At 53.7% G+C, this 27,011-nt stretch overlaps 1 protein-coding gene across 1 annotated transcript; it reads left to right on the top strand.

The window, feature by feature from the left end:
• Window positions 1–16: 16 nt before the first annotated feature.
• Window positions 17–25,284, top strand: PPL (periplakin). Its single transcript, XM_026049068.1, has 22 exons — window positions 17–78; window positions 8,800–8,899; window positions 9,530–9,684; window positions 10,215–10,335; window positions 10,777–10,902; window positions 11,218–11,259; window positions 11,421–11,582; window positions 11,985–12,092; window positions 12,521–12,616; window positions 13,711–13,833; window positions 14,798–14,944; window positions 15,755–15,906; window positions 16,268–16,365; window positions 16,743–16,900; window positions 17,715–17,893; window positions 17,982–18,120; window positions 18,700–18,893; window positions 19,511–19,661; window positions 19,958–20,041; window positions 20,505–20,621; window positions 21,256–21,348; window positions 21,981–25,284. The coding sequence occupies exons 1-22, from the start codon at window positions 17–19 to the stop codon at window positions 24,663–24,665; spliced, it is 5,292 nt and encodes a 1,763-aa protein (XP_025904853.1). The 3' UTR covers window positions 24,666–25,284.
• Window positions 25,285–27,011: the final 1,727 nt, after the last annotated feature.

Raw genomic sequence — 27,011 nt, 5'->3', positions numbered from 1 at the left:
AGGAGCCGCCGCCGCGATGCACTCGCTCTTCAGGAAGCGCAACCGGGGCAAGTACAGCCCGTCGGGGCAGAAAAAGAGGTGAGTGCGGCGCGCCACGGCCCGCGCTGCCCGCCCGGCACCCAGCGCGGCACTCCCCTCCTCTCTCTGCTTCCCTTCTCTGCTTTCCCCCTCTTGCAGAGGGGGTCCGGCGGGGGGGTCGCACGTCTTGCGAGGCCAGGGRAGCATTTCAGGAGAAAGGAGCCCCCGATAGACTGATGCAGAAAGGGAACAGATGGAGAAATGCCCGGTGGAGGAGRCACGTTCCCGTGCCGGGCAGCGCTGCGTGGAGGGGAACTGGACGCTGGCCAGAGGCCTGCCCTGGGGCACGGGGTCCTTCTTGCGACAGAAGTCGGATGTTTGGCTCCATGCGGGAGAAAAGYAGTTTCTGGGGAGGTCCGGGAGGCCCTGCGACGTCCAGCAGTGACAGTGACAAGAGTGGCGCTGCACGCGCAGGTGCCCAGGGCTCCCTCGTGCTGCTGCCCCAACCTCCAGTGCTCCTCTTTCCCTGCAGCACTCGGCAGGGGATGGGGGTGCCAGGAGGCTGCACCTCCCAAAACCAGCCCGTGGGAGAGGGGTCCGAGGGTGCCAGGGGGCTGAGGCTGCACCCAGGGAGCCGCGTGTCCCCCTCTGCCACCCCACACAGGTTCTGGTGCTGGTGAGAGGGAGAGGGCAGGGGGGAGAGGATTTGGCACTGGCTGCTAGTCCCGTCCCGGGCAGCAAAGGGAGCGATCCAGAGGGATGTGGGAAGCRGGATATGGTCCTGGACTTGAGGGCTGTCGGAGGAGACTTGGGAACAAGAAATGCCCCGTTGGGGGTGACAGCTGTGGGCAGTAGCAGCTGGGCCCCTGTGCGCGGCTGCATGGGGGGCTCGGAAGGATGCAGGGTGCTTGGCCACAAGCCCTGGGTGCCGCCAGGGCCACAGGGCAGGAGGAAATAGTGTTCTCCATKGGCGGCTTGTACAGGCGGTAGTGTGGGGTGTCGGGGACACCCTCCTGCAGCACCCRGGGCCCTGGGCGCCGGCCCTGCTCATTCCACCCCATTTGTTAATTCCTGCACTGGAGTTTACAAACAGCCGCGTCTCCCAGGAACGCTCCCACTCTGCCGAAAGAGCCCGGCAGCGGCGATGGGGAAGTCGGGGCCTGACCGGTTCGGCAACTTGCTGGAAGAGCCGGGGGAGGCTGCGAGCGGAGCAGCTCCCGCCACCCGGGCCCGTGCTCAGGGCGCTGCTGGAGTCGGACCAGCTCCTGGCTCCTTGTGCTACTGGGAAGACAGAGCAGTGCAGCTGAAATCAGCCCTGCTAAAGTCAACGGCCTCGCACGGCAAGCAGGAGCAGGGGCTTGGTCCTGTGCAGCCTCCGTCTGCCCCTTGCAGGGGCTTTGGCAGCGAGGAGAGGGCAGCTGGAGACCGCGGGTTGGCTCGAGCTGCCCCTGGAAGCCCTGGGAGCAAATAAGTGCGCGCCGCTTTGGCACGGGATCAGTCGTGTCGGGATGTTTCCTGCAGGTACAAGGGAGCCCGAGCTGTGAGCTCAGCTGGTGCAGGCAGAGGGTGCCAAGGGAGACTCTTCCCAGGCAGGAGGTGCTTTGAGCCAGAGCTGCTGTGTGGCTTGGGGGCTCCTTCAGTGGGAAGCCATGGGACAAACCACGCTTGCGATGCAGAGCCTGTGCCAGGACCACGGCCGYACTCGGAGCCCCAGCGCTCAGAGCAGGGCGGGCAGGAGCTGCAGTCTCTGCAGGCCGAGCTGGGCTCTGTACCCAGCGTGTAGGCAGACGCCCRTCTCCAACCCCAAATTAGCCCTTCAGGCTCCAATGCAGAGCACCTTGGATGGTGCGGTGAAGCCCCACCACCCTGGTGCTGTCCACGGGCTGTGCACGGCCCCAGCGCCCGGCTGGGACACGGAGGCGGCTGCGAGCGGAGCGCGAGGCCCCGAGCGGCTGCTGGGAGGGACGAGGCGGCAGCCGGCACGAGCGAGGGAGGAAGCGGCGCTGCTCTGAAGCCCGAGTGGGGCAGCGGCCTGGAAGGAACAGAAAGGACCTGAGATCCGGCAAAGCGGCGATGATTGAAGCACTGCCTGGTGTTTCAAGCCCTTGGYCTGCTCCGGCTTGTCTGTCCTCAGCAGCCACAGCTGAGCCTTGCAGCTCGTGGGCCATGCACTGTGCACAGTGCCCTGGGGACTGGTTGCCCCCTCTGCTCATCTCCTAGTCCCCCATCCTCCAGCAGCTGTTTTGCTAGCAGCTTGTGGGTGATGCTCCACCATGGATGGTCCCCAGGCTTTGTTCTCCAGGCAATATTCCTGCCTGCCCTCCTTTCCTCCAAGGAGGGAAGCAGGCAAGGATGCCATCATGCGAGGTCCTTGCACAGGATCCCAGTCACTTGGATGCTGGGTGTAGAGGCGAGGTGAGCTACAGCTTGGGCTGCTGGTCCTTGGGCTCCGCAGCCATCCAGCCTGGCCCTGGGGCCCCTCTACACGCTGGCCGGGAAGCAGAGGCCAGGAGGGTGTTTCTTCTGTCTCCTCATCTCAGCCAGCCATGGTGTTAGGACATCATTTTAAGAAAGAGCCTTCTTGCAGGCGAGGTGCAGGCGAGCTGGGAGCTCAGCCGCTCGCYGCACGGAGAGCCGAGCGGGCTACGAGGGAAGGGGTCGTCTCACACACTCCTCAGCCCATACGTAGTGTGTGAACAGCATCTAGCTCCTCTCTCTTAACCAAATGGTGATTGCATTGAGAAAACATGAGGTTGTTTCTCCCCCTTTCTAATCCAGGCTCAAGAGTTAGGAAACAAGGTTGAGAGCYGAGGCAGGACAAGTCCCTGCCGAAATGAAGCCCCTTCCCCGGCGCCCCTCGGCTCAGGCAGCTCCCAGCCCTGCAGACCCTTAATGGCTCCTGGAGACCTGGTACCCCCAGTCTGGCCCAGCCACTTCCCCCTCAAAAAGGCAGTTTAAGCACTCTGGATACAGGCTGGGAACATCCTGCAGCGACTCTGGCCGACACTGATTTCTAGAGGCTGTTTTGCAGGGACGGAGTCAGCAGTGATGAATAAACAACAAGTGAGTCAGGGGAGTTGCTCTGTATTTATAGTGGAGCAATCCCCACCATCACCTGGCCTGTTTTTGCTTTAATTTCCATGCACATTACAATAATGTATCACCATTAATACGAGGGAAGATAAATATAATTGAAACAAGCTGGCCTGAGCGTAGCAATCCAGCTGTCCAGCTACGCCCTGGTGTGTGCAGCTTGACGGCACCCTTCTCAAAAGTTTTGAGCCAGATTTAATCTCCACCAAACCTGAATTGCACAGGCTGTAAGCCCAGCCCTTCTGTCCTCTGGCTGCTGCAGTGTCACTGCTCGGAGTTGTAACTCAGAGGAGCTAACAAGGGAATATTGTGCACTGGCATTAGAAGCTTGGGATGTTTTAAATGCAGTTACTCTTCTGTTGTGGCCTTTTTTTTTTTTTTTTCCCCTTTTATTTTGAATGAGGAGTACAGAGACCCTGTTCTGAAGCTGGTCGCTTGTCCTGGTAAAGAGCTTCCCTTTGGTGTGTCATGGGCAAGTGCCCATTGGGCTTCAGCAGCAATCCCGGAGCTATCGGGAATGCCAGGGTTACAGCCRAGCTGCAGGAAGGAGCAAGACAGAATCATTTCCATGAAAATGCTGCATCTCCTCAGCAAAATAATATCATCTAAGGTGGAGACAAGCTGTCAGTGCAAGCGAGAGCTGACACAGGGACTACATCCAGCTGGAGCAGCCGGAATTCCAGGAGCACCTATTTGAGCACCCTCAATATTCTTCACTAATAAGCATATTAGTGAAATATCCTCCTTGATTGAAAAAGGAAACAAGCAGAGGAGTCAAAGCCCCTGAAGGGATTTCCTACCACCTGCCAGCAAGTGTAAAGCCAGGGTGTGAACATACAAACATTCCAGAAATACTTACACCGGCCTTCAGGCCTCTGTCACAACCAAGGAAGTTCTCTCCAAAAGGTGTTCTTATCAGCAAAGGTGCAACCTACAAGGAAGAGATTAAAAAAATACTAAGGATCTCATCATTGCAAGGGGAAAGAGGCACAAAAACACAGAGCCCAAAGATGGTGCCAGGTGTTTTTGCTCAGGAGCAAGCTCAGTGGGAGCTTGGGAATGTTTGCCAAGAAAACACGGTGCCCTCTCAAAGTCGCCGGGAATCTGCAGCAGTCTACAAGCCCACGTGGAAGGCAGTCAAATTGCATTTCGTGTTGCAGATGGTCATGGCTTGCCGTGCTGAATGGCATCGAGATTCACAGTGTTGGGAAGAAGGCTGCTGCTGTGGAGGGCACTGGTTTTATGATGGTCTGGRGTAGAAGTTTAGGGGTAGAAATCAGTTCTCCTCAATGCTGAAGGGGTGCTGGAAGAACCAGAACTTCSTCAACCTGGAAGAAAAGTCCAAGTTTAGAAGCAAAGTTTTTGTATCGTGAAAGTCATCACCTTGTCTGTCTCATCATGAACCTCTCAGGAAAAATAAACAGATAAATAAATAAAACGAACAAGATGTAACATCACCCTGAAGAGGATTGGGCTACTTAAGRATGTGGAAAGAAGTACCTGAAACACAACCAGGTTGCTGCAGTCCGTGTTAATCTCCATGTTAATCTCCAGAGAAGAGGAAGGAAATGAGGAAACGGTATTTTCCTTGCTCAGTTGATGCTCCAAGGCAGCCTGGCACTGCTCACAAATCCAGATAGAACTGGTGAGATCTCTGGAGCTCTTCCTGGATGCCACAGCAGGGCAGCATTCATTCAGATGGACAATCTGAAAAAAAATAGGCAACTTTCACTAAARCTGGAATTACGTCAATGCTGCTGAATAATCTGAATCTCCTATTTCTGAAGAGCAACACGGTGACTCCAGAGCTTTCATCTCGCATGGTCAACCACAGAGCAGCTGCCTCCTCCCCATCCCCTCAAGCTGGGAGAAACCAGAAGAAAACCATTCCCTTCCCCACCTGAATAGTCCCGAGTCCTTCACCCTCCAGTGAAGGCTCAAGGCTTCACTTCAAGCCTCAGGCTACTCATAACATCTCTGAAATAGAAATAATGCTGATTTCCACCACACTTTGAATCTTCTCAGATTGTTACTGTCCTGGTTATGATTGTGGCTTAGGGACCATAGGAATAATCAGATATCTTGAGACAGTTGAAGCGACGGTAGGGGTTGAGCTGGAGCAGGCAGGAGCCTTGGCCATTGCTGTCCCACCACGTGGGAAAGCCCATACCTAAGCAGAKGGTCATGGCCTGGGTGTTGCAGGTTTTCCATTTCCGGACATGGGGATCAGGTTGGGCAGATGGGACGCGTGTCTGAGAGCGAGCACAGGGCTCCTGCAAGAGCCGAGAGCCGTGCAGGAGCTGCAGGGCTGCCACGCGTCCTGGCTGTGCCCTTGCTTCATTGTATTTCCCCCATGCAATGGTGACATTTCTTTGTTGTGGTTAAAAAAAAAAAAAGAGAAAAGCCTCGGACTACTCTGCCTTTAGAGATGGTTTTCCTACCCCCACTATRGAGCCACTTAAACTGTGAAGATTCATCCCTTGCTTGTTGAAGGCACAGAGACCAAGGTGGCAAATAGAGACAAGGCAGCAAGCCCTACCTGCTTTTCCTGAGCCCCTGGTCAGTGCCAGTTCAGCTGAATGCTTTAAATTCCAAACTACACCTGGAAAATGGGCTTGTCCCACCCTCCAAGTGGAGTTTGGCCTCCAGTTCACCAGTGAGAGGTGAGAAATGCCCCTCTGTGRCTGGGAGGGTTTCTTGGCCTTGTTGGCTGGCTGGTGATGCAGCAGTGCGCGGCCAGCTCTCCTCTGTGACTCACACATCTGGGAGCAGGAACCATCATGTGGCCACGCAGGAATGCACACACGAGCATATAATGTCTTTTTAGTCATCTGGCTTCCAAACACTTTCACCCCACTGATTTCATTTGACATTTTGCATGGGATGATCAGGTCCCATTCTTGTAGCGCTTGGCATTGAACAAGAGGGTACCCTCATTAAGAGGGTATCAATGATATGAGCAATGTCCTTAGCAGTGRCAGCTGGAGCCCATCCTTATCCCCAGTGATTCCAGCACTGCTCCCAAAGAGTCATTTGAAAAACAGTGGAGAGGAGCCCAGAGCAATGAAGGGACTATCTAATCTCCACCCTCAGTTGCTTTTGGAGTGCTCCATACATCCAGTTAAACTGGGCTGCTTGGATTTGCTTGGGGAGAGCATTGCTCTGCCTTTCTAGGCCCATGGAGCCTCATAATCCTCCACCTATTWGAATGCAAACTGGAGCTCAGTTTGCATTCAAAACAGAGAGTGGATTAGAAGAAGCTCTAAAACCAATTTTCCAGAGCTTTTTCCTTACTGTTTTAGCAGGATCGAGGCAACTGCTCTGCCAGTGCACACCTATRCCCTCCAAACGTGATTGTTTACCGTGGAAAGCTGCACTCACCTGAGCAGATCCCTGCCTAGCAGAGGTGGCCGTGCAGCTCCCGGCGCGTGCGCACGCATCCAGCTGCAGCAGTTGGGTGCAGGTGGCTGCTGCCTTTGCTGCAGACCTTGCTCTGGGCTGGCTGATGGGGAAGAGCAGCCTTTGCCTCCCGGAGAGCCGGGCACACGCTTTGGAATTGCTTTCATTTGCGCTGATGCAAGAGGCCTGCAGTTCTGGAAGTGCTCTTCGTTGTYGTTAGTCAGAAGGTGCCAAGCAGCACTCCGAGCGAAGGCAGACACCAACCACCAGCCACACGGAGGGACATTCTGATGATGGAGCCTCTGTAAAACACCATAAATCCTGCCCAGGCCACAGCTGGGGCGAGCGGGAGTGACAGACTCGTGCCACGAGCTCCAGCCAAGAGAGGCAGGCACGGAGCTGGGATCATTCCCGCGAGAGATGCCCGCGCGGAGCTGGCAGCAGCGGTGCCGGCAGGGGAGGCTGCCTCTTCCCGGCAGTGTCCGTGCTGGAAGGGTGGGAATGCCGCTGCCGGGGGCTCCGTGCCACACAGGAGCCGCTGCGGCCGCCTCTCTATCCTGCTCTGCTGAGGGCTGAACAAGGGCGCACGCTCAGGAAGCCTCTGGGCTGTGTGGCCGCTGCTGGGTGACAGGTTCATTCCCAGCTTTGGGAACCTCTCTGTGCAAGGAATGAGTGCACAGGTCACGCTCCGTTTCCTCCACCAAGTTTTACCTGTTGGGACCTGCTCCAGGAGGGATTTACCTGCTGCCGGGCTCGGCACCACGCTGAAGGAGCTGCCAACCCCAATACAGGGGATGAGGGCAGCCCAGGAGCCCTCCGTGCTGCGAGGAAGCYGGGCTGGGACGTGGCTTCTCCTTGGAGAGCTGCTCTGGGCAGACCCTAGCCTCTCTCGCTGCCCTTTAGGTTCCCAGGGAACCAGCAGGTGATACCCATCTTGTCTACTGGCAGCTGCAAAAACAATTAACATTTTTAAGCACCATGTAAAGGTTAATTCTACCACCACATAACAAAGTCATTAAGGCTTATTATCCCCACTCTAGATGGTTGAAACTGGAGTGAGCCAGCACTTAAAAGATGGCTTAAGTCCACATGGAAAACAGGAATCACAGATGGGCCACAAACTCCAGCCTTCCCGGCTGTCTGGCRCACACTCAGCTCCATGAAGTTGCTGGGACCATTCGGGAAGCCGTGGCCTTCCTTTCGAAAGCAGCAGCGTGGCCGCTGGCAGCCTGGGCAGGGGCCAGGACAGCTAATGACACCTTTCCCGAGGAGCTCCCCAGGGAGCTGTGGGCGGGCGCCGCGTCCCGCGTTTCCTGCTCGGAGCTGCCTGCAGAGGTGGTGCTGCTGGGAGGGCGGCSGTGATTCATCTCCGAGCAAAGTTTCTGTCTCCAGCCTGCACGGCACCGGGCACTGCCCGGCACTGGGAATGTGCTCGTCATTCGGGAAGGGACCTGGCATGCTGCRCTTCGTCTGCTCTCCTTGCAGCAAAGCTAACAGAGAGGATGACATGTTTAAAGTAATCMTTGCTATGCAAACCTGGTCACGGGTTGGTTTGTGCGCTAATGGAAGAATTTGCTCTAGCTCGGGCTGCTACATCGCTCCGCAATAGCACTGTGCCTGCCTGGCTGACCCCAATAGTGCAGGGCAAAAGGAAGGTCTCGTAGTGCCCATCAGTGCTGCTGCACACGCGGAGAGGGGCTTGGACAGCACCAGCATCCTGGCCGTGCATAAGAGAGGATGAAAAACATCACCTAGCAAGAGGCAGGCTGCCTGAGAGGAGGAGGAACGGGTGCTGTCCTGTCCCCTTCCATTTGGGTTAAGTTGCAGCTACGACCTTGCAGAGCAGGTGCCGTCTCTCGAGGGAGCCGGGGCTGCTGCAGGCAAGGGCTGGCCACGCAGGGCAGCGCGGAGGTCCTGAGCCCAGGGGTGACGGATGCAGCCGGGAGGAGCAGCAGCGGCCCCGGGTTGTCCTCCTGCCTGGACACACGGAGCTCGGGGCCCTATTTGCTGCAGGAGAGAGGGGCTTGTGCTGCTCTCTGCTGCAGCCAGCAGTCCTCATCCTTGCTTGCACAGGGGCCGAGCGAGGGCCAGGCTTGGCTACGGAGGGGACTATTTCCACTGTGCGGGAGATAAAGTCCCATCCACCGCCCCCGCCCTGGCAGCGCGGCCGAGTGTTTTGGAAAGTGTCAGGCAGGGAGCAGTGAGTCAGGCGCAGCTGGGGCGCCGGGCAGGCCCCTTCCCCGCGCCTCCCGCCTCACCCGCCTCTCCCCCGACCCTCCTTTTCCCCAGCATCTCCAGCAAAGAGCTCACCGAGCTCATCGAGCGCCTGCAGAAAAATGCCGACCAAGTGGAGAAGAACATCGTGGAGACRGACTCCCGCATGCAGAGTGTGAGTATGCGGCGGTCCGCGGGGGTCCTGGCCCTCCTGTGGACACCCCACGGGGCCCCACATCGCTCCGCAGCTCCAGGAGCAGCCGGCCCCGCTCCTCACAGCCGCTCCGTAGCCAGGCGCTCACCCTGGCTGGAGGTCGGAGCCTGGCTGCGATGGCCCTTCTGTAGCAGAGGGAGGCACACGTCCCTCAGGGATACAGGGAGAAGCTGGAAGTCCATGKGAGAGGTGGCTCTGGGAGTCTTCTCCATGCAGGACGGGAGTGTTGCACAGAGAGGGGATCTGCAGCAGGGAGGCAGCTGGAATGGGGGTGAAGGGGCCTGAAACAGCTTCATTTTCTCAAACGGTGTCTTGGTGCTGCTGAAGGCAACAGAGCCTCCACCACCTAGCACATCTAGCACACCTAGGAGAAAAACACAGTGCTAGGAGTACAAAACAGGACCGTCCTGAGGTAGCTGAGGAGCCTTCCCTGCTTCCAGGAGCAGCGTGRGGAGGCCCTGGCTCTGGGTGCACTCACCCATTGCACAGCGCGGGACCAGGCCAGCTCTGCAGCATTTCCCTGTTGTAGATTTTTYTTTGTGATTCTTTGCTTTCATTCCACTCCCAGTTCTCTCCCCGTTGCCTCCCCAGGACTTGCACAAGATCAAGGCCTGCCAGCTGGCTCAGTACAAGGAGCTCACGGCTCAGAAACTCACCGAGTCAGAGAAGCTGCTCTACGTGCTGGATGGGGATGCAGCAATTGCCAAGCACATGAAGCACCCCCAGGGCGAAATGATTACTGAAGAGTGAGTACCACAGCGGGAAACCAATTCCTAATGACCCGCGGGGTGGGAAAGCCTCTTCTCCAGGATCTGCTCAACTTYCACTCGGACCTGGGAGGGTCCTGGGGGCTCCTCCACCTCCCAGCCGTGGAGATTTGCCTGATGCTGCTGACCTGCGCCCATCCTGGGGCACGTGTGTGCAGAAAGCAGGGGTGACTGCACCCTACCTTGGCCATGTGGCCCTTGTGGCTCCATGTGCCCACCGGGCTGGTCCTGCTCTGCTCCGCTACGGCCTGCCCGGAGCGGGAGGGTTTGCTGAGCAGCCCTTGGCAGAGGGTCAGGGTGCCGGCGCTTAGCCCGCTCACTCCCCAGCTCGTTGCACAACATGGTGCGAATTGCCCTGCCTGCCAGGGCTGCATTCCCCAGGGTCTCCTTGGGCAGGCTGCTTGGGCACTGCCCGTCCCTGGCAGGGATTGCCCAGAGCTGCCAAATTAATGCCAGGGCTGGCTGCCCCACCACGTGCTGCATCCACCCCTGTGTCTCCCTTTGTGCAGCATCCGGCAGCTGAAGGAGCGAGTGGCAAACCTGCGTGTGAAACACGACCAGATCTACAGCTTCCCCCTGCAGCACATCGAGCCCCAGGTCAACTGGTCGACGGTGATTGAGGAGAAACAGGTACCGAGGGGGCCTGGGATGGCACCGGTGACCCCTTCCCAGCACAGTGCCCACCAGGAGACAGGTCTCCCTCCTCATGATTTGATGGAACACAGGGCTCAGTGGGAACATGCCCTCCGGGTCCTGGGCTTGGCYGGCTCCTGAGCGCAGGCAAGTCACTGCCCTCCCTGGGAACACATTCAGCTGTCCCAGTAGTGAAAAGGCTTTCTTAAATCTAGCCTGCACCTCCTGCTTTAGTTTATGCCCCTTGTCCCTTGTGTCTCCTCATAGCTGCCATCATGTTGCCCTATAACCATCATCTCCATAACCTCCCTGTAGGCATGAGGAGCTAGGGGGCTTGAGAGCTCTCTCCATGGCATACACCGTGGACAGATGGTACCCAGATCCAATTTGCTGAGCCTCTTTTCTCCCATCATTAACCCTAAATTTTGCCTGATGCAGGAGGCGCTGAGCGGCAAAGGCTTTGGGACTGACCTGCCACTGGTCAACAGCCAAGTAGAAGAGCACAACATCTTCCACAACGAGGTGATGGCCATCGGCCCGCACGTTGCCAAGGAGAGCAGCAAGGTGAGCGCCTGTCCCTCTCCCTCGGGGCCAGCCCTGGGCTCGGGAGGGCGCCTGTGCTGCTGACAAAGCAAGGGCAACAAGRCCACTCTTCCTGGTGGCATCATGGGCACCTCCCAAGCTGTCAGAGCCTGGACAGGGCTGCGTGGGTGCCCAGATCCCTTCCTAAGCTCCAAGCTCCACATGGCACACTGACCCTAGCTTTACAATGGTGAAAATCCTGCAAAATCCACATCTACATCCCACTTCATCCAAGCTGCTTTGAACTTTTGCTCCCTGGGGACGTGCTCTTAACACTTGCATTTCTTCTATTACCAGGACTTCACGAGTGACCTCCAAGCCAAGTACCAGAAACTGCTGGTAAGAGACCTCACTGGGGCCTTGGAGCAAGGCTGGGCAGCAGCCGGGTGAGGCTGGGTGGCAAGGGACCTCTGCAGGGACACAGCACCCTCAGCAGACAGCTCAGCCCCATGGAGGGGATGAAGGCGCGTGGGGCTGAGCGCTCTCCCCCTCGCTCCCAGGCTGGCTCCCAGCAGCGGCAGCAGGACCTGAACTCGCTGCAGGACTACATGCAGCGCTGCACGAACAAGCTCTACTGGCTGGATCAGCAGGCCAAGGACAGGACACATTACGACTGGAGCGACCACAACCTGGACTACCCGAGCCGGCGCCGCCAATACGAGGTTTGTGGGCGCTCGTGCGCGGCCCGGCCCCGTGCCAGCCTCCCCGGGCTGCAACCTGGACGGGGCAGCAAACAGCCCTTCCCCAGGCCTGTTTCCCTACTCCATCAGGAAGCACTTGGAGATTTACAGATGATAGAATACAAACAGCAATGTTAATCCTTACCTCCTGCCAGAAATAAGGTGGCTGGGTGCCTAAGGGGGCTGGGTGCCTAAGCAAGGAGGAGGAGGCTCATCAGGTTCCTAGCCCTCTCCTTCCTTAGCTCAGCATTAGCTCGATAATAATCAAACCAGAGATCTGCAAGCTGGGGAATAGCAGGCCAGCAGTCCCGTGGAGCTGTTAATACTCTTTTAGTCTGAAGTAGCTTTAACACTGGACTAAGCCAAGGTCCCCTCTCATCGCAGAACTTCATCCACCGGAAACTAGAAGAGAAAGAGGAGGCCATCAACAAGCTGCACGCGGATGGAGATGAGCTGCTTGCCCAAAATCACCCTGGGAAGAATGCCATCGAGGTGAGCCCTGGCTTCCCCACCTTGCAGACATCATCCCACGTGGGACCTTGTGCTATTGCAACACATGAATTACTTTCTGGGATGCCAAATGGGAAGAGCATCCTTTGCTCTCAAACATATAAACAGAATCAAAGGAGCAGAAGGTAAACCTAAGTAGCTCTTCTAACCACCACTGTCATTATTCCTGTGGTGGTTATCCTGGGCCTCTCCACAAAGGATAAATTACATTATCTCGTTCCACGTTTGATGGGAAATTGGACATGTGGTCACAGAATTTGCCACTGTCTTCCACCATTCCCCATTGCTCCAAAGCACCCCAGTTTGGGGACAGCTCTGTTTTCCCATCCTAGGTCTAACAAGAGCTCCTGGCTGCTTTCACGGGCAGCCAAGGACTTGGTTGTTCAAAATGGAAATGGGATTTGTTACAGGCTCACATCGAGGCCGTCCATGCGGACTGGAAGGAGTACCTCAACTTCCTCATCTGCGAGGAGAGCCACCTGAAGTTCATGGAGGACTTCCACAAGGTACCGATCCTCGGGGCAGGCGGGGAGTGGATATCTGGGCCACGAGGGATGCCAGCACGCGAGCAAACCCCAGCACCCTGAAAACAGGACAGAAGAGATTTAGTCCTCTAGCCTAAGGAGCTTTTAAGCTAGGGGAATTACCAGGTCCTCAGCCTTGACCCGATATAGCACAAGCCATAATTGCTCAAACCCTGAGTGCAATAATTTGGTTCTGGAAGCAAAACTTCCAGAATGTCTCCAGTGCTGTTGTCAAGGCCCAAGAGCCACTGCCCAGTGTCAGCCCCTCTGCTTGCAGCGTGGCAGAGGAATTTCCCTCTGTCTGGGCTTACAGCAAGGCTCAAGCAGTGCGGTGCCACCTTACCCCAAGCCAGGCCACGGGGCACGTTCCTCAGAGGAGTAGAACAGGTCCAAGTAGGGAATTGGACCTGCACAAAGCACACGGATTCCTTTGCTGCCCAGGGAGCCCTGCGAAGGGCTCGGTGCTCCAGCTGAGCTCTGCAGACAGATGTCTGCTTGATAAATTGCATCTGACAGCCGGGGAGGCTCTGCAGGAGAGCAGGTCGGGCAGGATTCCTCTCCCACAAGCTGGGTGTGTTCAAGCCGTGACAAATCTTTTGCCAAAGTTGAGCTGCAGCACCCAGCCCAGGCCGTGCCTTTCGTAGGTGCCTCTTTAGTATCTGCTAGAATAACTGCCCCGTGGGATGGTCGGTGCGTGGAAGGGCTCGGCTCTGCCTCGCCACTGGCACAAYGCAGAGAGGCGTCTTGGTCGTGACATTGTTCTAAGGGAGATGGAATTAAAGGCGGGGAGGATGGGTCCGTAGCAGGATTTAGCAACTTTGCAGGAGGAGAGCACACAATCATCTGCCCTCTCAGTTCGCTGGTTGCCTTTGCCCTAGCTCTGGGGCTCTGAGCTTGGCAAGCACTGATTCCTCATTCTCTTTCTCCCTGCATTTCTGAGTTTTTCCATCTCTGTCCTCTCTCCCATTGGTTCTCTCTTCTCTAGGTAGTGTGAGGACCAGGATGCTGGGCCATAGGACCCTGTCCATTTTTCAGCAGGCACCCTCACTCACAAGAGATTTTGCTTTTTTTTGCAGTTCCAAAAAGACATCAAGGATGCCCAGGAGCTCTTGAAGAAGGTAGATACAGACTTGGACCAAAAATTCAGCCCAGAGTTCAAGGACAGATACCAACTTGAGTCTCTTCTCCGGGAGCTGGACGTGAGTAGCTGGTGCAGCCAGGACCAGAAGGGGAGGCAAGCAGGGTGGTGGGGCAATGAGCACCCCGGGGTCCTTGCAGCACCCACAGAAGGCCCATCCATGGCTGTGTGGGCATCTAGGCACAGCTCCATCGTTGTTGCAGCAGAACCCCACGCTGCTGCCTCCCTGCGCCAGGTCTTCCTCGACTCTTCCTTGCCCTCCAGCTAGAGATTGCCTCTCCCATGGCAACGTAATTGCTCACTGAGCTGGTTTTTATTTGTTCTCTCCTTGGCTTAGTGCTCACACGGGGTGGGAGCATAATTAGACCTGCTGCTGGAGRAGGCTGTGGAACTCGCTGTGCCGCAGCGAGCTGGGCGGGCGATCGCCCACTTGGGAAGGGCCCCACGGAGCAGCCGGCCCAGCCCCGGCCCGGGCAGATCACAGCAGGCCTGACATTGCTGGGACAGCCCAGAGCTCTTCCAAGAGCCATCCCACTCCTCGTTCGTGCTCCATCCCAGAAAACCCAGCGGGATGCTCACGGGCACGTGTAGAAGCAGAGCAGTGGATCTAGAGCCATCGCAGGAGGCTCCTGAGCCGAGAGCTGGGCTCAGGGTTATTATTACAGCTCTGTGCAGCTGCAGAGACGTGGGCTGCGGAGCAGGAAACACCTTGAGCTGCCTGCGCTAGGCGTGAGCTCTGCGCAGGCCTAGCTCGGCAGGGATGCAGAATTAGCRTGGACCATCATTCCAAGGTCCCAAATCCCAGACAGGTTGCAGAGGCAGAAGAGCAGAGGAGAGGGCTCAGTGCAAGAGCACAACAGGAGGATGGTGGGACTCAGGAGACATTTCTGAGGTGGTTGCTCCAGCAGCGCTTGTACGAGCTCTTCCCCAGGCTCTCAGCAKCTGGGAAAGGCCGGGAGCTCTGCAGCCCTTTCCCTCCTTCTTTCTATGTCCTTATGCTGTGTGTGGTTGTCACCCCGTGCCAGGACCAGGAGGCGGCCTTGGCCAAGTACGACGCCGTGGTGCGGTCGCTGCAGGAGCGGAGCCAGCAGGTCCTGCCGCTGCGCTACCGGCGCGAGGCGCCGCCGCAGCCCGTGCCCGTGGAGGCGCTCTGCGAGTACGAGGGCGAGCAGGTAACGAGGGCGAGCAGGTAACGAGGGCGAGCAGGTAACGAGGGCGAGCAGGTAACGGCGCCTTCCCCTGGCGCAGCCCGGCCCGGCTGCCAGCGTCCGCTCCGGGCGCAGCGGGGACGGAACAGAGAGCTGGGCAAGGGCGGGTTCTGCAGCCATGTGAAAGCAGCACGTGCAGCTTGGGAAGAGCAGCCCAGGGCAGGTGGAGGGAGGGCAGTCCTGCTTCTCCTGCAGGCACCCTGTCTATCGCACCGTCTATCACGCCCGTGTCGGGATTACGACAGCCCGGTTCTGGCACATTCCCACCCCTCCTGCAGCTGGGGCTGGCACGCTAGCGACGTCCAGGCGTGTTTCTGGCCAGAGATACCACAGCCACCAACAGCACTGCTGTCCCGGCAGGCACATTTGCATCCCTCCCACCCGGTGCAGTGTCAGATTTGCACAGGATTACACGGCTCAATGAAGCAACGTGGCAGCAAAGCTGGGAGACAACCTGGGAAGAGCAGGGACCTGGGGAGAGCAGAGCAGCTCCAGGGGACTAAGCTGTGTCTTAGGGAAGGAAACCCACAGCCTCTGAGCCGCCTCCTCATCTCTGCCCTAGTGGGAACTACTGCGGTAGCTGTGGCAAGAGGAGCCTCATCCCTGGGGGGCTAAGGGAACAGGCAGCACAAGAGGTTTCTGCAAGTTGTAGATACTTGGAAAACTCGGAAGGTGCCAAGGGGAGGGCTCTACCGTTGGCCTGAGGCTGCCCACCTGGAGCAGAGTGGGACGCAGCTTCCTGACCTGCTGCCATGACTGGTGTCTGTTCCCCAGGGCCAGATCAGCCGCGGAGGCCGCTACACCCTGCAGAACAACAGCGGAGACATGTGGGACGTGACAGACAGCGCGGGACACAAGCTGAGCGCCCCAGGCGTCTGCTTCATGATCCCCCCTGCCGACCCCGAGGCCGTGGCACTCGCTGACACGTAGGTGCTGCCGCYGCAGCCTTCGCGAGCCCCGGGCAGCATCTCCAAGCCCTGTGCCTGGCACTGAGCATGGGAGCACGGGTAGGGCTGGAGAGGCCCTGCCTGCCCCTCTGCCCATGGGTGTTCATTAGCAGGGTCACAGGCAGAGCCCTACTTTCAAACAGCCCTCAGCTGAAGACATTGCCCATTCCTGACCAGCATCTGACCACAGTTAGGTTCCTCTCCAACTCATCTCATGGCTGCAGCAGGGGACCCAGTTCCTCCAGAGCTGCTCCTCGTTCCTAGAGCAGATCCCCATACAGGTGGCAGTGGGCCTGAGGGCCACAGCTTAGCCTTTCATCCTTGCTCTCCTGCTTTGCAGCATTGCCAACCAGTATGCGCACATGAAAGAGAAGACAACCAACTGCAAGAACGTCCTGCAGCAGCGCTACGAGGGGCTGAAGGCAGACAGCATTGGAGGTGAGGCTCTGGGAGGGCAGGTTCTGCCTCGGKCTTGGGTTCTAGCCTGTGTCTGTGTCCTTCAGCCTGTAGGCTGAAGCCATGGCCCCTGGCCACCCCTGCAAGGAAGGGGACAGCAGCACATAGAGCATCACCTCTGGCCCCTACCTGCAGCTACTCCGTGCTCCCTGCCCACAGAGTTGGGCTCTTGAACAGTTGCAGTGGGGCAGTCCCAGCCTAGCAGTGGTCCAGGGCGAGTGGGGCTGGCTGAGGACACTCCGGGCGGGAAGGGCGAGCGGATGGGAGCGGACTCCGCTCTCTGGCTGCTCCTCAGCAGCAGGGCCAAACGTAGCCCTGGCTTCTCTCCCGTTCTAACCTGGTTCCTTCTCTTTGGGCAGATGCGGCATCAGTTCAGGGCCGTCAGCTTCTGGCAGGGCTGGAGAAAGTGCATAGTGACCTGGACAAGCAGGAGAAGGCAATAACAGCGAATCTGCGTCCCCCGCTGGAGCAGAGCCGGGCTGTGCAGGACAGCACCGAGCGCTCCAAGGAACTCAAGGTACGGCCGTGCAGGGCAGCGTGTGGCACAGTCCCTGCTACACAGGGACTGCATTCCCAAGGGATAGGAAGTAAAGGGGAACCCTGAAGATCCTGCCTTTCATGCCCTCGTCCCGGGAGCATGGCAGTTATATTAACTCTGCCACTGCCTTCACCAGCCAAGAAAGGAGAAGCAAGAAAATACCTGTGCTCCCAAGCACTGCTTCTCCTTGGGCACATGGCTGCACTTGCCCCACTAGGCTCTCGGCCTGGTAACTTATGGCTTCCTTCCTCTCCATCAGGCCCCTAATTAAACCAGGCTCCTTGCCACAAACCTCCCTTGTTTGGGGAGGAAATTCAACTCCCTGGTTACATCACCTGCCCAGGGCTGTGTCAAAATCCAAATGCCACCACAAGCGAAAGCAAATTGCTCCAACTGTCTGCAGTGCTTTGATGTCCAGGCAAGAACTGAGAGAAGGAGAGAAGAGCTATGGTTGGAAAGGACCTTTAGAGATCATCTAGCCAAACCCCTCTGCTCAAACAGTGTCAAAAATGCATGTTTAACGCTGCAGAGCTTAGCAGACCACACTTTTAGCCAAATTAGAGCTGATATGAATCAGTCCCTTCTCATCCAGAATTTCCTTGCTAAGACCTAGCTGTTTTGTGCCAGAGCTGGGCATGAGTCAATGGAACATATCCCTRAAAGACACCTGCCATCAAACACAGGACCTCAACCTGACATCCTCTCTCATACCAGACAACCAAGGTTCAGCTTCATTGTCATATAACTGCAAGGTGTAATTCGGTTTCTGTAAAAGATGTTGTTCTTGCTGCAGAACATCACCAATGAGGTYCGCCGCATTGAACCGGATAAAATAAGGAAGGTCCAGGAATGCGAGGTCTTCATTGAATCTGTGCCAAACACTGGCAGTGCCACCTTGGTCAAGAAGAAGGTAGAGGACACTAACAACAAGTATGACCGTGTAGTCCAGCTTCTCAATGCTGCCCAAGAAAAGTAAGTTATAACAAGCCAGGTATAACGTAGGAACTTGCAGGAGGCAAATTTGGGGATACTTGTGCACTTTTCCCCTTGTGTCCTACAGAGTTGAGTTGGCCACACACCTTGAGAGGAGCCTCCAACAGGGCCGAGACCTGCTGTCTACATATGAGAACAAGCTGGTCATAGATGATACTGTACCAGAGGATTTGCGGGTTGTAGACCATAAGAAAGAAGAGCTATTGGTGAGTGTTTTCTCACACAGTTTTTGACCGTATCAACATGCTCCATATACAGAACACTTTCCAAAAGCTGTGGTAGTTGCTTTTGAAGTGACAGATTGTATCAGTTGGTAGACGGWTTATCTATCCCAGCTGGAGATGTGACACATACCTTGTAGTAAGTCTAGTGATCCCCACATACCTGAGGAGAGGTGGTCTTTTCTCCCACATCCTTCTTCAGCTTTTGCATCAAGTCCACAAGTTCAGCCTAGTAGGCAGAAGCTTTCATTGCTCCTTCTAGAGTTGCTGCACTAGCAGGAAAAGGACCTAAGGTCTGCATGAGAAGCACCAAACATCTTTCACAGTAYGCTTATTTTTAAAGACAACAGGTAGAGAAGGGAAAACAGCTCCCTTCTTTACGCAGCACATTTACTTAACAGTTGTGTTTACCAAGCACACCTCTAACTTGTTTTTCTGCACAACTCACAGCATTATTGTAGTTCAGCTATTCCTTAACATCCCCTGTAGCTCCAGCGCAGATGCTGGAGTTGGTCTGGCACATGGATAACCCCAGAGATCCTTTCTCGCCCAATTCCTTTGCAGGCCATGGGCTCAGAGCTGCAATCCAAAAGGTTCTTGCTCAACGAAGCAGAGCAGAACTTGCTCAAAACCAAGACATGCTCCAACACCCTGGCTAGCAAGTTCCAGGAGCACTGCCCCGACATTGAGCGGCAGGAAGCAGAGCTCTACAAACTCAACCAGCGCTTCAACAACCTCAGCAAGCAAATTGACCTCAGGTAAGGCTCTAAGACAGGATCTAGCTAGAACTGGACCAGCCTGGAGAGCTGGGATATTTACAGAAGAAGATGGAGCCACATTGAATCTGGGAGAAGCCTAACACTACCACAAGAGTAGTGGCAGAAGGGCCTCGAAGAGGGCTAAGAAAGAAGAGAGAGAGCTTCTAGGCATGTATGGGCTAGGTAGATCTGGACAGCTTCTAGGATTAAGAGATGTGAACATTGGTAGGAGAGCATGCACTGGCTGCCACATGAGTAAGTTAAGAGTGTACCATCCACCATGTCCCCTCACATCACMCTCTCCCTGGAACATGTCACATCTGGTACCTCTATCCCACTAAAGATTTAAGCCCAGCATTCACTGGGATTTTAAGCCCTGTATTCACTGGGATTCTCCCTGCAGTTGCCCCATGGGTCCTTTCTCCTCTGATTTTTGCCTGTGTTTATACTGCCAAGGAGCCATCAATTCCTGCAGGAGACTCTCAGAGAGAAATAGGGATGGGAAGCAACAAATTGTCTCTTTAGGGAACTGGGCAAGGGAAGGGAAGGTCCAATTAAGTGGTGTCTGCAGAAGACAACAGACTTGACAGTACTGAAGCTGAGCTTTCTTCCTACAGAACTCAAACCCTGCAGAGAGCAAGAAGTGCCTATTCCAACTACCGCACCCACTACGACAAAATCAACCAGTTCCTTTGCAACATACCTAACTACGAGCCCCAGGAGACCGATAACATTCAGCAAGTTGAAGTGAAGCTCAAGAACCAAGCGGTAATTCCTTTTGAGAAGTCCTGGGCTCCAAGGGGGAGAGGAAAAGCAACAACATTATTTTATAAATACTTGTGGGAATTCAGATTGTTCCCAAACAAATATATATACATATATATATATTTACTAACTGGATTTATTTTTATGCTGCAAGGCCCATCTCCACATCTGTGACTTGTTCTTACAAAGTATATGCACTAATAATAATTCTCAGGATCATAACTCTAATTACAAACCTGAAAAAGGTTGAAATGTTGGGGTTTTGTGCTCCCTTTGATGTGTGTGTCTGTGCACATCAGGCACTCCTGAGTGACATTGCAAGCAAGGAACAGGAGGTGCAGAAAGTCTCCACCACAGCCCAGCAATACCAGCAGGCAGTGAAGGTAAGGACTATGATTCAACCCCTGGGAGAATTCTTAACATCCTACAAAGAGCTGCCCAGAAAAACCCTATGCAGCCCAGTACACTTAAACATTGAGTTACTAAAACCAGGCTATGTCTGCTCTGATACTGACTCCATCTGTGGCCATTAGCCAGGAGATGCCATGGGACTGCTTCAGKTCTCCTCTCTGCAAAAGGATGGTCCAAAGCTCACTTTGGTGATGTAACTTGGAAGTTTGAGCCCACGTATGTAATATATTAACAGAGGTGTGCAAGAGGCAAAACCCGGCTCAGAGCATGAGGGGAGATCCTGCCACTGAAACTCCAGGTCCCACCATGCTCAGAGACTTGCCTAGGGGAAAACACAGTTCAAGGGAAGAAGTCATTAAAGTTGGGGTCCTGGAGAGATCTGTGTGTGAAGGGAACCCAGTAATCTCACCTTTTTCTGGAAACTTGATCCCACAGGACTACGAGTTAGAAGCCGAGAAGCTGCGGTCCATCCTTGACCTGGAAAATGGCCGGAACGGRTACACGAGCAAGAAGCCCAGGCTCCAATCTCCAGCTGCTAAAGTGAAAGAGGAGGTAAATAAGTGGCAACCCGTAGAGAACTAAAGCAGATTACAGCTGGTGGGACCAAGGAGGATTTTGAGAACAATTTCTTTGTTGTCACTGGCTTCAGCCTCAGAAGCCACCTGTGTAAGTGGCTGAGAAAGGAATTTTTTGGCATCTTTAGTCTGTCTATTTTTGGGGCACTCAAAACCCGAAAAACCTTTTCCCCCTCAAGACATTCATACAGAGATTGAGCCTTTACCACCAAAAATGAAATGTTAGATACACATATTTAGTGAGAGAGCAGGGTGCAAACTATTTATCTGTGCAGRTCTGCTTGCTCCCTGCCTCAAACTCATCCTGTATATCGAGGCAGGCAAACAAAGCTGCCTACCTGGTTCTTCCCTGGTTGCACCTTTTCTTGCAAGTCTTAAGTAGGAACACACAGGGAGAAGCAGAAGTGAGACCCCCGTGCACGTGGTATTGATGTGCATACACGAGCATCACTGCTGTTTTCCCAAAGCTAATTGGATTGCTGTTACAGAAAYGCTTTGGAAAAGCACCCAGGGCTACTGCTTTTGGAGCTGGCCCTTCGTTTCTGTTCAGCACATCTTGAACAAACATCCCTGGCTTCCCTACCTTTTCTGAGTGCGTTTTTATTTCCTAGGAAGCTCTTCTGGCAGCCAAGTTCACCGAAGTAAATGCTGTTAATAAACAGAGGCTGCAGAATCTGGAATTTGCTCAGAACCTCCTGCGGCAGGTAACTGATCACGACCCAGCACTGGCTTAGCAAGAGCGAGCGTGGGGCTCAGCCTTACCTCCTAGAGCTGCTCCTAAAGCCCCCCCCATAGAGCTGCTCCTAAAGCCCCCCCCATAGAGCTGCTCCTAAAGCCGTTGCTCCTGGGTGACCTGGGGAGGGAGAGCAGGTCCAGCTCCATTGCAACTGCAGGTAACAGTTCAGATCTCCGTATATTGCCTTCGTTAAGCTGAGGCAATGCTATTTAGAAAGAGTATTTATGTAAGCAATATCCACGCGTACCTTGGCTATTACAAGCTGAACTGGAAGCATTTCTGTATTTTATGCCCTACAAATCATTAATCTGCAGAAAGCTAAATTAAACAATCTGGCAAAAATCAGGCAGACAGCCCTTCTGGAAGGGATATTTGTACCCCTTGTTCTGGAAGCCACAGATACCATGCAGAAAGGCTGGAAATTCACAGAATAGCTCAAGAGAAGCCTGTTTGCAAATAAACCCTATGCAGTGTTTGCAGCAGGCAGCCTCCGTTAGCCAAGATCCACATTCCTGTGTAGTGTCTGTCACTGGAGGCACCGAAACAAACATCCAATAAAATCCTTTGTTATTTTAACTACGTGCTCTTTTTCAACAACAGCAGCCAGAGGTTCAAGTGATGCAAGACTTTGTCCAGACCAAAAAGTCTGTAAGGCCTCTGGAAGAAGTCTGGAAGCTGAAGAAGGAGCTTGAGGATGAGACCCAGCGGCGGCAGCAACTAGAAGCAGAGATCAAAGCCATTCAGAGCAACATTGTCCACCTGCAAAACCAGAAGCCCCAAGAAACGGTAGTTAAGAAGGAGCTGCTGAAAAAAGTGCCTGACCCTCAATTGGATGAGAACTTCCACAAAATGCAGCAAAACCTCGCAGAAGAGCAGCGCAAAAACCAGGTGCTTCAGGATGAGCTGGAGGCCCTGAAACTTCGGCTGCGTGTTTTGGAGCACGAGAAGAAGGAAGGAGGACAGGAGTATATTGTGAAGGAGGTGCTACGTATTGAGCAAGATAAGGCTCAAGCCGATGAAATCCTGAAGCTCAAGGAAGAGCTTGARGAGCTTAGGAGGCAGGAAGGCACCAGAGAGAACGAGGTTGTTCTTCTACGCCAACAAATTGCTGTGCTCTCCAGTGAGAAGAACAAAGAGCAGGAGAAGATAACGGAGAAGGAGGTGCTGAAGCTGCAGAACGACCCTCAGTTGGAGATGGAATTCCAGATATTGCAAGAGACCAAGCAGAGGGAGAGCGCCCTTAGACAGAAGCAAGAGGAGGAGCTCAGCTTCCTCCAGGACAAGCTCAAACGTCTTGAGAAGGAACGGGCCATTGCTGAGGGCAAAATTACCGTCAAGGAGGTGCTAAAGGTGGAGAAAGACTTGGCCATTGAGAGGGAGGTGAATGAGCTTCGGCGCCAGTATGAAGATGAGAAATCCAAGAGTCGTTCCAATGAGCGGGAAAAGGCTGAGCTGCTCAGGAAGATCCAGTTGCTGGAGGAGGAGAATGCCAAGGTGGTTGTCCAGGAGAAAGTGCGTGAGATTGTRCGCCCAGATCCTATGGCTGAAAATGAAGTCGCCAACCTCCGTTTGGAGCTGGTAGAACAGGAGAGAAGATGCCGGGGTGGCGACGAGCAACTGAAGACCTGCCAGGCCGAGCTGGCTGCTCTGAAGAACAGAGGGCCACTGGTAGAAGTCAAAGAAGTCATTAAGGAGGTCATTAAGTACAAAAATGATCCAGAAACTGAAAAGGAACTACAGAGACTTCGGGAAGAAATCATAGATAGGACAGGAGCGATTGAAAGAGCAGATCTGGAGATCTACCAGCTGAAACAAGAGATACAAGCCTTGAAAGACACCAAGCCTCAAGTGCATATGAAGGAGGTTGTTCAAGAAATTCTGCAGTTTCGGGAAGAYCCTAAGACCAGAGAGGAGGTAGAGGCTCTGAGAATTCAGCTAGCAGAGGAACAGATGAAACACATTGACCTRGAGAGGGAGCGGCTACTCCAGGAGGAAAAAATTAGACAGAAGGAAGAAGAACTTTCCCAGGTGAAGGAGAAGGTGGTGCAACAGGAAGTAGTGAAGTACGAGCAAGACCCTGCCTTGAAAGCTGAAGTCAACTCCTTCTCCCAGAGCATTGAGAGCGAGCTGAAGCAAATTGACTGCCTCCGTGAAGAGCTCCGCAAGCTGCAGAGGAGACGATCCGAGTTAGAACGTCAGCTGGAAGAACTCGAGAAGGAAAGACAGGCACGCAGAGAGGCTGAACTGGAGGTGCAGAGGCTTAGGATTAGGTTGAACGAGTTAGAAGAACAGGAGAGGGAAACAACGGAACGAGTGACTGTGAAACAGAAAGTGATTCTGCAGCAAGATCCCCAGCAAGAGAAGGAGCACTCGCTCCTCAAGCTGGAGCTAGAGGAAGAGAAGCACCGGAGACAAGTCTTGCAAACTGAACTGGAAGCCCTGAGAAAGAAGCTTCTTTCTCTGGAGAAGATGGAAGTCAAAGAGAAAGTGGTCTTTTCAGAGAGTGTCCAAGTGGACAAAGGAGACACAGAGTATGAGATTCAAAAGCTGAAGAGCAGTCTGGAGGAGGAGAGTAGACGAAAGAGGGAGCTGGACGCAGACATCAACCGTCTTGAAACAAGATTATCCGAGGTGGAATTCAATAACTCCAAGTCATCAAAGGAGTTAGACTTGTTAAGAGAAGAAAACCACAAACTACACCTTGAAAAGCAGAACCTGTTGATGGAAACAAGGAGACTGCAGTCAGAGATTGAACTCACAACAACAGAAGCGCGGGATCTGAGAAACATGGCCCATGTGGAGAGTGGAATCAACCTGGACTCCAGATTCCAAGCTTTGGAAAGGGAGTTAGAGGATCTGAAGCAGTTATCCAGAGAAAAGGATGCGGAGATTGAGCAACTCCAGAATCGTCTCAAGACTGTGGCTATCAAGAGGGAGCAAAGAGAAAATCACCTGAGGCGCTCTATTGTGGTCATTGACCCCGACACAGGCAAGGAGATGTCTCCAGAGGAAGCTCACAGGCTCGGCCTCATTGAATGGAGCCTGTTTGTCAAGCTGAAGAGTCAGGAATGTGACTGGGAAGAGATCTCAATAAAGGGTCCCAATGGGGAATCATCTGTGATACTTGACAGGAAGTCCGGTAGAGAGTTCTCAATTGAGGATGCCTTGAAGAGCGGCAGGCTAACCATGGCTCAGTATGACAGCTACCTCAACAAGGAGATGTCAATCCAGGAGCTGGCAGTCTTGGTGTCCGGAAGCAATTACACAGCGCTCCCTCCACTTTAGAAACTCCTCAAAAGCAGCGAGTCAGAGCTGCAGCACTCATTAGACTACCAGATCACTGCAAATCTTGCCCTCCTTTGCATCTTCCCAACTGCTAGAGCCACTGCCCCAGCCACCACCAGCATGCCATGAAGCCACACTGCTTGTTGTGATACGTTGCAGAAAAGCACCATCAATAGTGGAGAATATTCATCGAGACTGCATTAAAACTTTATGTCCTTCTTCAGTCTTAATCACTCAACCTAACCTCCTCCACACTCCCCCAAAAAACAAAAAAAAAAAAAAAAAAGACAAAAAGCCTTAAACTTGTGAAGTATCTAAGTCTGAAGATTCAGCAGAACCTGCAGCTTCTTCACCATATACTCGCATAAAAACCTGTATACAGCAGGCAGAGAAATTGAAGGTCAAGAGGACTCCAAAATGGCCAGCAGAAGCTGGTCACGTCAAGTGCAAGTTGTTAAGCCAGACAGTTTCATTGTGGACAGATGACTAAATGATGGGATCTTCCTCTGAGAAAGCCAGCTCTGTAGACCAAAAGGTGTAAGAAACATCATAAACCGGTATCACCACGTTAATATCTCAGCACCGTCGTTTTGTTCACCTGTGTGCCTATGCTGCTGGGGAAGAGCGAAGCAAAGCTCGGTAACCTGATGGTGTCAGCCCCACTTTGAGGAGAAGCATCCACGTGTCGTAGGGTTCCCCAGAAAGCATGGAAAGAGATGGCAATATTGTCAGACACGAGATGCTAGCGTAAAGCATGCAGCTGTAACCAAATGCAGAGTGCCTTCGAAACAGTTAGCTTACCTCATGGTGAAAAGCCATTTGTGCTGGTATTTTACTGAATAGAGTTACATGCAGCTACACGTCTCATTTACTTGTGTAAGGGAATGGGAAATAGAGGGAAATTCTATTTATAGTACAAAATAAAAGTGCAGTGGTTCCAATCAGGGGTCTGTTTTTTTTAATTGTGACTTTGATCTTTGGGTTTAAAGGAAGAAGAAACTTCAGAATCCAAGTTAAAAAAGCAGGACTGTGCATTTTCAGACATTGGCTCTGTTTTCCAAGAGGAAAATTGCTGGACCAGTACTAGCTGGGACTAATTAGCTGCAAGAGATGGCACTGAAAAGCACAAACAAACGGAACTAAAGCTCCAGGAAAAGAGGGAAATTTGCTGGAACGTTCCCAGGGGCTTCCAAGTCTAGAGCAGACTCATTTCTCTTTTTTTTTTTTCCCCAAGTTTCTACTTTACCAAAGAGCATCCCACCACCAAGACTTACACCCTGGGGGCTTTTCACATGATTTAACCCACTTACCAACGAAAGGGCAGGCAGATCAGGGCTGCCTGTTAACAGGGCTCCCATTCGCCTGCGCTCCCGTTACAGCCTGTGTCCCCTATGCATCCACTCACTTCTAATGCACCTCTACAAACGCCCCAATTCCTATAAACTCTGCTGTCAACAGGAGCACCAATAAGCACTCACTGCGTATCCACCTCAGTTCTAGACATCAAGAACATAATTTTTATCGTTGTGAATTATAGGAATGCACAGAAATCACCTTCATTGCTCCCGGTTCTGAACCTCAGCTGCTTTTTTCAGCTGGTGAAACTTCAGAAGTCCACAGGAGCACTTCCATTGAGTAAGAACATGCAATTTTACAAGCACAAAGTCTAGAAACAGAGCTAATAATTCACTTACCATTTAGCAGACTTTAGTTACTATGCTAATTCATTAATCACTGAAGAAATTAATTCACTAATCACTGAAGAAATGGATAATCAAGACATGATCACCCAAGCTAAAGCCACTGGAAACAAAATCACAAAGGAGATGGGGAAAAAAAAAAACATTTTGGAAACTTTGAAACAATTTATTCAGTTGTTCTGTACAAGATTAACAATTTTCATACCACCCCCACCATCTTCAGCAAGACAGTCCCAACGCGCACACACACACACACGCACACACAAAAATAATAGTAGTAACTGTAGCTCTCACACCCCAAAGGAACTGCCATACTAAGTGCATGCCCGGGGACCCTGTGTCCCCACGCTGTCAGCCAAGTGTCGCAAGGTGCCTTGTCGAGGCAGGCGCCGGGCTCCTGGCTCCCCATCAGCTCCCGGGGCTCTGCGTGGCTCTGCCTTGCTGCAGCGCTGCTCCGTGCCACCCACTCACTCATTAGAGCATGTAAAGAGAAAAAGAAAAATATATCCCACAGAATTTCCACCGCATAAACATTTCCCTGAGGCAAGAGGCTTCGCTAAATTCCTAGAACGAGGGTGTTCTGCTCTGGCCATGCACGCCTGTGCTTCCCAGCAGAGGCATCCAAGTGAAAAGCAAAGAGAGGGAG

This window comes from Nothoprocta perdicaria, unplaced genomic scaffold (assembly GCF_003342845.1).
Source record: "Nothoprocta perdicaria isolate Ctin4 unplaced genomic scaffold, notPer1 scaffold_59, whole genome shotgun sequence".
Classification (NCBI taxonomy): Eukaryota; Metazoa; Chordata; class Aves; order Tinamiformes; family Tinamidae; genus Nothoprocta; species Nothoprocta perdicaria.
Note: the sequence above shows the minus strand (reverse complement) of the source record. Positions and strands in the feature narration are given on the sequence as shown.